General features: G+C 43.3%; 1 protein-coding gene across 4 annotated transcripts in view; it reads left to right on the forward strand.

Annotated features, from left to right (window-relative positions):
- Positions 1-12,039, forward strand: part of rnf220a (ring finger protein 220a) — a 163,932-nt gene that overhangs the window by 115,693 nt on the left and 36,200 nt on the right. For all 4 annotated transcript variants that reach the window (XM_034137795.1, XM_034137794.1, XM_034137799.1 and 1 more), the window contains 2 exons: positions 4,315-4,444; positions 11,382-11,430. In XM_034137795.1, coding sequence (XP_033993686.1) covers positions 4,315-4,444; positions 11,382-11,430 — 179 coding nt within the window. The remainder of the gene's footprint in view (positions 1-4,314; positions 4,445-11,381; positions 11,431-12,039) is intronic.

Below are 12,039 nucleotides of genomic sequence, written 5' to 3' on the forward strand. Positions count from 1 at the left end.
AGTGGGTGCAATGACCAAAGTAGGGTCATAAGGGAAGTAGAGTCAGAATACTAGGACGAAAGCAAAAAGGTGAAATGTCAGGCAATACAAATGCAAATGAAGGAGGGATAGAAGATTCCTCCTCTCTGCTCTCCACTCTTCCATATGATCGAGCTCTCTCCGCCTTACAATCTGTTCTCTATAATTACCTGTTGTGTGAATCCTCATTATAACATTAGTTAAATAACTTAACTCATGTTAAGTGTAGCTTTTAATATTGTGTATCTACTTTTGGACTGGTTTTCATGAAGTCTAGTTAAGCTCATTTATTTATAGAGAAATGCAACTCTAACTCTGGAGATCTAAGGTCTTCTTGAACAAACTGGCTTGATGATGATGATTTTAAACTGAAAAACATGTTTAAAGGCAATGGACGTTCATGTGTTTTGATCTGGGATTGGTGCTGAACTCTTTCCATTGAGTTTAGACCATCCAAAGTGTCCGTGTCAGTGCTACAGCAGCCAGTAAATCAATCAGACATAAGATACAAAAGTCAGTGCTTCTTGCCAGTTATTGGATATTGTTTTGTGACAGGAACAAAAACCAGAGAGGGCCAATAAGTGGATCAGGTTACTGAGATAAAAAGGAGGGAACATGGGGAAAGAGATGGGGAAAGGAAAGAAGAGAGGAACAAAAGGGTGGAATCAGACAAACGAGAGGTAAAGGTAGCAAAAGAGGAAGATGGTAGGGAGAGAAAGTCAGAGAGAAAGAGAGATGAGACAATCCATCTTGGCACATTAGGGGGGGATCAAGCCTGCACTCCATCATGGCTGTCACACGGATCCACACCTCCTCTCCTCCATCCATCCATCCCTCGTTCGCTCCGCCGGCCGGCATTTCTCTGAAGAATCTCAACGCTAAAAAGTCCTGTCAGGCCTATTTCCTTGTTATCGCCCACCCCTCTCCTCCCCACCCCTCTCCTCCCCACCCCTCCTGACTCCGATACCTTCCCTCCGCTCCCGGAGATTAAACGCACCCGTGTTGCGCCTCAGGGTGTACGTGTGTGTGAGGTCCAAAGCAGGACATGTGGGGTGCGCGTAGGTGTGTGTGTGTGTGTGTGTGTGTGTGTGTGTGTGTGTGTGTTGCCCTCGACATTAATCATCTTTAAGGCGCTGACAAGTCTGGTGTGCGACATCACATCACATCAACAACCCTCCCCCCCTTTCTCCTCTTCCCTCTTCTTCTTCTTCTCCCGTGGATTTATCTGTCCGGTCGCCTCCCCCCCCGTCACTCACTTCCCTCAGGGAGCATTTGATGGAGGAATATAAATATAGGGGGAGAAAAAGGAAGCAACACAAGGGGTGAAAGACGGTGACATCACACAAGTTTAAAACAGAAGGAAATAGAGAACAGGAGAGAAATAAAAACGGATTGACTCCTTTGATTGTATTATTATTAACAGTTTAATTTAGCATAAAAACTAAAAAATCTGAGTTTTTACATTTTAAAAGTGCAGAGTGCATTTTCAACTCTTAAATCTGAGTAAAATATTTCTCGACTTTTGCCAATGTTTTACGTAATCTTTTTCCATTTTTACACGTGTATCGCGATTCATACATTATTTTGCCATTTTTAACCACATTTAGTTTCTAGATCTTTGCATGTTTTTGTGTTATAGTGGGCTAAACGTAATTCCCCACTCTGGTGGACAATAAAGTTGTAACTGCTGTTAAATTTCCACCTGTTCCGTCACATCAGAGCAAGTTCAATTTGTGTCCTCTGTGTTTGCAGTGAGGAGACGGTTTGGTATTGTGCCTGTTCTGAGACAGCTGAATAGACTTTACACAACACTGCTCCACTTTTTCCTTTTGTTGATTGTCCACATTGTGTTGTCACACCCATGCCTCTACATTTATTTTCATTGCTTTTTTTCTTTTTAATAACGCAAATAAAAGTCACATCAAGGCAGAACATTCCACAATCAAAAGGAAAATCATTGCACATTGAAACGCATTTGCTTTATAAAAACATAACATTTTTTTACATTCCAAAAGCTACAAACTTAAAATAATGAAGAACGGGCATCAGTGTGTGTGTGTGTGTGTGTGTGTGTGTGTGTGTGTGTGTGTGTGTGTGTGTGTGTGTGTGTGTGTGTGTGTGTGTGTGTGTGTGTGTGTGTGTGTGTGTGTGTGTGTGTGTGTGTGTGTGTGTGTGTGTGTGTGTGTGTGTGTGTGTGTGTGTGTGTGTGTGTGTGTGTGTGTGTGTGTGTGTGTGTGTGTCCTCCAGGTGTGTGTGTGTGTGTGTGTGTGTCCTCCAGGTGTGTGTGTGTGTGTCCTCCAGGTGTGTGTGTGTGTGTGTCTGTGGAATAGAAAGAGCCCCATCAGCTGCAGACAGGGATTGGATCTGTCTTTGTTTGCTGTGGCGGATGGCGACGGCTTCAGCATGACTCAAATTATCTTGTCAAAGCAATAAAGGGGAGAAGAGAGAAGGGGAGGGGGGATAGAAAGAGAGATGGAGAAACAAGGAGAGAGAGGGGGGGATATAGTGGAAGGGGAGTGCAGTGGTGGAGGAGACAAAGCAGAGAAGAAGAGATGAGCAACACGAAAAAGGAGAAAAGCGAGAAAAGTGAACAATGAAATAATCAGAAAGGAGATGAGAGATAGAAGAGAGAGGGAGAAAGAAATGAAACAAATAAATGGATGGTAGGGAGCAGAAAATTAGAAATGGATGAGGCTGGAGGGAAGGAGACGGGTTAGGTGTGGGGGGGGGGAGAGAGGTAGAGAGGCAGAGGGGGAGATAGAGAGTAATCGATTACCTATTTTTCAAAGTCACTTAACGTGTCCAGTGCTGTGGCTCTGTTAAGTAGCGATGCAGGAGAATGGGAGGCCGGTATGCACACACACGCTCTGAAAAAGAGGGGAGGGGGTGTGTGTGTGTGTGTGTGTGTGTGTGTGTGTGTGTGTGTGTGTGTGTGTGTGTGTGTGTGTGTGTGTGTGTGTGTGTGTGTGTGTGTGTGTGTGTGTGTGTGTGTGTGTGTGTGTGTGTGTGTGTGTGTGTGTGTGTGTGTGTGTGTGTGTGTGTGTGTGTGTGTGTGTGTGTGTGTGTGTGTGTGTGTGTGTTCCCCACTAGTTGTCTCTTGATGAGTTCACTCGCAGGAAACTGTTCTGACATACCAATATGTGAGCAAGGATACGTGTCCCCGGAGAGCTTTGTGTGCATTTTTATGTGTGTGTGTTTGTGTGTGAGCGAGAACCACCAAAGACAAGACAGATAGGGGGTCCCCCCTTACCTGGTCCTCCTGTTGCCGTGGTGACAAGCAGTCTAAACAGGATATCCTGGCTGAGGCGGACTCTTTTGTTCCCGGACTAAAAAAAGCCCATTTGATTGGATAAATACAGGAAATCAGGAAGTGTCCTCCAACATTGAGCGCTCAGACACTTTCAATGGATTTTATTTTAAGCTAACTAACACACACGCAAAGGTAAACTTAAGAAAGTAGGATGTAAATAACAATACTATAACAACACATCAAAAAAACATGCAACGAAAATGTACGCACTTTCCGACCGACACATTGAAACATGCACACACACACACACACACACACACACACACACACACACACACACACACACACACACACACACACACACACACACACACACACACACACACACACACACACACACACACACACACATACAGGTGGGCCCAACCCTGTGCCCTGCTGATCAAGGACAATGAAGTGAGGTAGTGTTGGCAGACTCTATACAGCATTATCTCATCCAGTGCTGACACTTCTTTAAATCTGGTTTGACCTGAGAGGACACGGTGAAGACTGTGCAGCACTCTATTCCCTTTCCCGTCGGTGTGTAAAGCAGAATTATAATGCACATGCACTTAATGCGTGTGTTTTGAGATAGTAAATCCACAGTTCAAGCCACGCAAGAATACACATACTGCTTAAGTGTCCTTGGAAAACTGAAGGGCTGTCAGGTCAACTTTGGGTGTATTAGTGTGTGTGGCACGACAAACACAGTTGGGTACATTTGATCAAACAATTTGGACAAGGAATATGAGCCTCTCTGGAAAGGATATCGAAGAAGAATTGTAAAAATATTTGTAATATTTATTTATTTAATGTTTTATAAAAACTCAAGTCTTCAAACCAAAAGTCCACTAACAAGTGGGGGACCTCACCATGACTATGTCCACTTTTGATGAGAAAGACACAATCTGGATGCAATATATCTAAACAATAGGTGGGTGATGGGCTCCTGAATGACTATTTGCACATACTGACGTTTCTCCTTTTTCCCTGTTTCCTTTCTCCAGGTAAAAAGAAGATGTCCCTGTATGACAGCCAGGCTCCAGTCTGTCCCATCTGCCAGGTGCTGCTCCGGCCCGGAGAGCTCCAGGAACACATGGAGACGGAGATAGAGAGGCTAGCTGCCGTATGCTTCAGGTACGACTAAAATACATGTGCTATTTCTCACACACACTATAGCTTCACACCATCCAGTTTATTAATGTTGCAAATACTGTTTCCTTATCCGTCACATTAATATATCCTATTTTATTTTATGTTTTTTAAGTTATATTTGCCCCATATTTCGACTTAATCACTATTTCGGGTCCTCTAAGGCATTTTTTTAAAATTATTTGACTTTATACATGCCCCCCCTTGTTTTCCATCTTTCTGCTAACACATCTCTGCAAATCAAACTGATATCAATCTTCCAGACAAATACTTCAATTGATCATAAAGATGTGTATTTTTTAAGTCATGGGGTGAAGGCTGAGCTTTAACTCAGCTTTTATGTCAGCCTGGCTGACTGCTATTCTTCCTTAGCGGAGATTTTTGGTGCCATAAATCTGCATAAAAGGCAGAGGCATGCGGACGACGTAACGCTAAGTGTTTCCTGCAGGGATTAGGATCCAAACCTGTGACCTGGGGTCCACTGCCCCCCCCCCCCCTCCTCTCCTCATGGCAGTTGCACGAGCTGTTTTACGGTGGATAAATCAACTGCGAGCCCTTTTAACGATGGGACACAACCATTAGGATCCATATTTCACCTTGACCGCCTGTGTGTGTGTGTGTGTGTGTGTGTGTGTGTGTGTGTGTGTGTGTGTGTGTGTGTGTGTGTGTGTGTGTGTGTGTGTGTGTGTGTGTGTGTGTGTGTGTGTGTGTGTGTGTGTGTGTGTGTGTGTGTGTGTGTGTGTGTGTGTGTGTGTGTGTGTGTGTGTGTGTGTGTGTGTGTGTGTGTGTGTGTAGCCTGTGTGACACTGTGTTTGTGTATGACCCGGTGTCCACCTTAGCGGCCCAGCTTTATGATAGTCCCCATTAACCTGGAGGAACAGGGCAACAGATAGCGTCACCCCGCGTGGAAATCACACTTCATTTACCCCCGTTTACACCTCCCACAACCCCCCCCCCCCCCTCCCGTCTGTTCTCTTCAGTGTCCCAGGTTTCTTACCCAAATCTCTTTTTACTCTGTCTGAGTCTTAACCTGTCCTCTCATCTCTCCATTACCGGATGTTTCTGGATGATGCGAGCAAACATCAGACCAAAGCAGTGACATGGGGGAACCCATTGTCTTCAGTGCGAACGGGTTCATTTGTATTCCTCCTTTACTTAAAGTTATAACAAAATGACTTTACAGAGACAGACATCTTCTAACAAGTGACCCATAAAAAAGGGAAAAAATGAGTTAATCAAAAGGTCTCAATCTTCAGCCGATTAAGTTGGCTCGCTTATCAATGGAGATTTGGTAAAGATGACTTAAAAAACTTGGTAAAATTGACACGAAATCATAAAAAACGTATTTTCTAAGTTCTCTTAAACATAGATTTTGATGTCTTGAGTGACTACCAATTCACAAAGTGTTAAATCAGATGCCTACATAAAAAAACATGATATTCAACAAGCCATTTGGACTTAAATGAACTTCCTTTGTCACATGCAGGCTCATAAGAATATACAGCCCCTGTCTGTCAACCAACATCTTTTGGACTACCTTTGCAAAGGTGCGCCACATTTTTCTCACAGCCAATCAGAATAGACTTTGCTTTTCCAAAGGAGGGCTAAAGGGACATGCGCTACAATTATGCATTTGAGACAGATGGTTAATACAGATATACTGCATCGACACTATGATCAAAATAAAGTTTTATCTTCAAGAATGTTACTTTACATTATTATACGAAATGTTCTATTATTTTATATTATTAGACGAAATTCCAACGACTGTGCATTCTCCAACTGAGTGCACTTTTTTAGAGTCTTTATAAAGGCCAGGAGATGTGGCTGGAAAAGTGGATTTTGAGATGGAAACTAGATTTAAACTAAATACAAATAGACAACATGGGAGAGCTTAGTGAGGGTCATCCATCCATCATTGTCTAATATGGGGAGGTGTGTGTGTGTGTTTCAATAATTAATAAAGGTTAGTAGTCTGCCCTTCCATCTGTGGGTCTGGGATACTGTGTAAGCACACACTCACAGACACACACACACACACAAATGCGGTTATTTAAGGAAATAGCGTCATCCCCGGGAGAGATGGGATGGTGGCTAACGTCACGGCTGGCTGATTTAGCCCCTCGCCATTAACCCATCTGACTCATACACACACCACAGGGGGAAAAGAAGGATATAGAGATGCAGGCGATAACATTTAAAGATATTTTTGATAGAAATGTTCCTTCACACAAAAATGTCTTAGTGTGACTTTGGAGGCAAAGGAAATGGAAGAGGGAGATAAAATAAAAGCAGAGAGTGTTGTGTGTGTTTGTTATATCGCAAAACCAGATTCTATATCCCACACACACACACACACACACACACACACTGTCTCTCCCTCTCCCCGGCTCTCTGCATGGTAGCAGCCATCATTGAAAGTGACAGTGGGAATTTGGTCCAATTTGTAGTAAATCTGCCTTTAATGACGACCAGCGCTCGCTGAATGAAAGAGCTGTGGGTATGGAAACGAAGGTGTGTGTGTTTGTGTGTTTGAGACAAATGTGTGTGTCCCATATCTGCCTGTCCTCTTCTGTGAATATCTGTTCTTCCGTGTGTTTCTATTTGCTTTTTATTCCTGCTCTCTGTTCTCGCTGCATGTGTATTTGATTGCAACTGCCACCCTGTCCTCTCCTATGTGTGCTCCGTGTCGCCTGTTCACGGGCCACAGCTCCTCATGTATGGACATGGAAAACACACACACACACACACACACACACACACACACACACACACACACACACACACACACACACACACACACACACACACACACACACACACACACACACACACACACACACAGTTGAGCAAATGGTAATCTATCATGCCCTGTAAACGTCAGGTGGCTCGTGGGGGCAAAGTAATCTACATACCCCGAAAGCCCCTCCTCCTCTTCATGCCCCTACTCCTCTTCTTCTTCCTCCTCCTCCTCCTCCTCCTCCTCCATAATCAATTTGCCTCCATGAGAGCGAGCCCCCGCCTCTCCAGCGGACGACACAAAAAGGCAAAAAGCAATCAGTATCTTGAGGTTAGCGCCATCCCTCCATTCCTCCTTCCATCCATTCCACCAGCTCCCAGTGAAAAGAGACTTATTTATCCCTCTGTCTCTCTGAGGGCCCACTGGCTGTCACTCAAACTCAGTCTGTCCACCTGAATGATTGATGCTGATTTTACCAGATGTTGGGACGATGGGCAGTTTAACTGAATGGAATTGCTGGGAAATTACTGATCAGCTCACCGGTTCAGATTCATTGGAAAATTGACATTTTAGAGTCTTATTTTGTTTCTTACCTTGATTTTTTCATTCATTTTCAAATCTATTGAAACATTTGAAAGAATTAGGATTTTACAAAGGGAATTTAAATATCTCTTCTAATCCATAAATCATATAAAACTGTAAACAACCTTCAAAAAATGTCTACTTTTGCCATGTTTTAAGAAATAAAATGTTATACGACTCAGGCTATGGATGAGTATTAACAAAATCATATGTAAAAACGTTCAGTATATAGAAAAGAATAAACTCTTTATTTAGTTTCCTTTCTAATAGTTTGAAATAGGACATGAAAACTATGTCTGGCTTTGAAATTACATCATATATTTTTGGACCAACCAATAAAATCATGGTCTAAATATAAAAACATAATTTTTTTATCAATTGATTATAAATACAGTATAATCTCAAATGTCCTGACGTGTTTTAGTCAGCGGTCACATCTCTTTCCACCTTTCCCTTATATCCGGTGACTACGTCTTGTCCGTGACCTCACAGGGTTCCGCCCCTCCTTTAGGTTAAACAGGTTCAGAGAGGGGTCTGTGTGAGGTGGGGGGACAGCGTGTTGTAAGACGTGTTTAAAGCACCCTCACCTGTCTCACCCTGTTCACACACAGGCCTCATTACCACAACACATTTATAAAGTGCTTTGTCTCCCCCCTCTTCCTTCCTCCCTTCCCTCCCATCTGTCTGTGTGTTTGTTTCGCTTTGCTGTGCTGCTCATTTCCACACTCTCCTCCTTGCTTTGACATGGCAGGCATCTGGAATATCCAGCCCCCATAACCCTCCCCATCAAAAATTCATAGAACCGGGCAAACAGACGTGTGAAGCTGCGAGAGTGAGGCGGCGACACCCCGACTCCCCCATCAATCCCTCTCTTTCTCTCTCTCTCTCGTCTCCCTTCATCTTCACCTCACTCTCTCCCTCACCTCACATTTCATCTCCTTCTACCTCTTTTTGCTTCCGCCCCCCCTTCTTCACTCCCTTTCATCTCTCTATCACCCCCTTCTGTCATCGTGGCAATTTTCTCCCATCGTGGCAGGCATGCGACGGCTGTTGTCCCCCCCCCCCCTTCTCTTGTCGCTGTTTGACACTGTCAACAAGCAGGTAGAGGTGGCTGTTATTGTTGATGCCTCTGCAGAGGTTCCAGGTAATGAATAAAAGAGAGATGGAGGGAGAGGGAGATGACAGAGACAGAGAGAGAAAAGGGGAGAGACAGGTGGGGGTGTTGGCAGATTCCCCTGCATTACACAGCAGCTTGACTGTGTCACCCGTGTTTATTCTCTTTGTTGGTGGAGGTGAAGCTCCTGTTCAGCTTTCACACACATATACAGGACACACACACACGGTAGCAAGACTATACAGATGTAAATGCACGCAGGTACACACACAGCAGAAGCCGTAATGATACATTTTCCCAGGTATGTTTAGGCATTTTCTATGTCTATTTCTTCTATTTTGGATCTTGGTTCACCATGTACGCATGCGAGATTAACAAAGTTGTATTCACAAATTCAATAGGGGATGAGTTATTGTTATTCAAATGGTCATTTTGGGTGACATTTTCTTCATTTACCTCAAAAATGATGTTTGAGTATTTATATATCCAAATCCTGCTCTATTCCCCTAAAACAGTGCAGTATATTTGAGAGTGATCTAGAGTATCCAGTCGCACAGGATTAGAGCCTGCCAGCCATATACTACAACAATCCTGACTGTAAGGTTGTTGGCTAAAACTTGTTTAAAGGGGACCTATCATGCAAAATGCACTTTTGTACGTCTTTTATACATGAATATGTGTCCCCGGTGTTCCAGGGAACTCACCAAGTGTCAGAAAACACAACCCTCTCTATTTTCCTCCATACCCAAATCTCTAAAAAAGGGGCTGCAACGGATCTGATAAAAACTGATCCAGATTTGAACACTGTCCTGACGTCAGGACGGTGGCGCTACGGCTATTGGGCCAACTCCACCAATCAGGAGGAGACAGCCACGGCCATTGCCGTTCGAAAGCGCTGGAGACGCTGTAGTACATATGCCAGGCCTGTAGATGGTGCTGTTCTCATAGAATCAGCCCTTGCAAAAACAGGGCTAAAAAAGTGCAAATTGAGCGAAATGAGGCATGGCTAAAATGCATGATCTGTTTGGTATTTAAAAAAAAAAAAAGTATAAATATGCCTTATATAGGTATGGTCCTACACTATTAAAATATAGCATGATAGGTCCACTTTAAGTGTTCATATGGGCATAAAATTAGTGTATCTATCCTTTTTCACAGGGTGATTCCCTATAGCTAATTAAGTCACCTTTGTTTTTGTAAAAGCCATTCAGTTCCTCACTAAGTAAACACATGAACTCTGTTAATAGTGAGGGCATACACTTGTTGTTTGAATCCCTACAAATGTAAAGACGAGCAACACTCCACAGCATATATTGTGTATAAAGAGAAACATACTTTCACACTACTCCCCCTCCTCCATCTCATCACACATTCCTTCCTATCCCTGTGCAGCTATGCATTATATTCCTGTCTTACATTCCCCTTGTCTTGCTCCTGTGCATCACTTTGTACAATCTTCCCTCAGATAAGTGACACATAAATAAGGCTTCCTATTCTTATTATCCACCCATCCAGCCATTGAAAAGGGAAATCCCTTGTCTACCAGGGCATGCTGTCAGATTAGAGGTCGCGCTCAATTCCGTGTCCGAGGGGATCTGCGGTGCTAACAGGGTCTCCATGCAAACATGACAACCCTGTCTCGCTTTGTCAACGTGGAGCCTGCCGCCACGCATCAAAAAGCTAAGAGAGGGAAAGTCAGATAAAGAGCAAAGAGAAGGAGAAGAGGTCAACAGAAGAAAAGTGAAGGAACAACAGATCAATTGAGGAGGGGGAGTAAATGTATCAGATGGGTACAGTGTCAGAAAAGGGATTTGAAATAAAGTAACAATGTTTAATGTGCCGGTTTCATTTGCAGGATAGAGACTAGATTATAGATTTGATCATCTCTTATCTAAAATGTCACACATGTATCTATCTACAGGAAACAGCTGGAACATGTGTGTCTTACTTTCTTTCCTTCATTCTTTGTTTTACTGTACTCCCCCTCCTCTCTTTCCCTTCTTCCATATAACATTTACAAGTCAGCCGATTGTCCTCCGCATATTGCAGAGTTAAAGCGACCGCAGGCTGCCTGCACTGGCAAATCAAATCACGGCAAAATCAGTTATTTCCTGCTTTTGCCACCGCACAAAAAAAAGAAGCGATTTGTGTGTGCATGTGTGATGAGACAAATCTAAAGGAATGATTGCCTCAGTGGAGAACATCCAGCTGATGTTCCTAGTAATCCTACCATTAGCGGTAATGTTTTCAATTACCATCAAATAGGGTAGCAGAAGATGGACAGATGGATGGATGGATAAAAGGAGGAAAGACAGTTGAAGGCCGAGGGATTAAAGTGAATACATGTGCAAACCTTCCAAAGAATATGTCATGTGTTGTTTTAAGGATAAAACAAGATCTCAGCGATGGGAGAAGGGATTCTATACTGCACTGCATACCATGAAGAACTTACTACATCCTATGTTTGTCTATTTTCTCGCCTGCAGTAAGAACCATTCACCCAAGGATGGAGCAGCCACTCCAGGAACCCCGAAGGTGAGAATCTCAAATTATTCCTGTGTAAATCATGTTTACATTTGAAATACTGGCCTTTTACCACCTGCTGAAATCAAAAATGCCTTAAATGCAAATAGAGAGAGGGACATTTTGATATATAGTGTAGTTCTGTACTGTAAGAGCTGTTTCTTCAATGCCTCTGTTCCTCTCCGCTGCACTAAGGAGAAATCAGCTGTACTGGCCTCTGTCTTATACCCTGCACACATTCTAACACACACACACACACACACACACACACACACACACACACACACACACACACAGAAGTATCAGTCTCCCGTGGTCCAGCAGGCAGCAGAGCCAAGAGGCACTGTACTGTGATTGTTCCAATTAGAGAGGAAGAGATGCAGACAGACAGAAAAGGGGGGAAAAGATTTATGATTCCATCAACTCGACATTCCCTTATAGTGTCAGCATCCACTGATCGCCCTGGTTTCATAGGAACAAAGGACCTATCTATGTCTGTAACATAATGTCTAAATAGTAGATTTGATTCAAAGCCCCAACTCACATTTCAGAGGATCTAGAAATTACTCCACATGTGACTTCCAAACTGCCAGGTTTTGAAAACCTATGAGATAGAAACTT

The sequence above is a fragment of the Trematomus bernacchii genome, unplaced genomic scaffold, assembly GCF_902827165.1.
Source record: "Trematomus bernacchii unplaced genomic scaffold, fTreBer1.1, whole genome shotgun sequence".
Taxonomy (NCBI): Eukaryota; Metazoa; Chordata; class Actinopteri; order Perciformes; family Nototheniidae; genus Trematomus; species Trematomus bernacchii.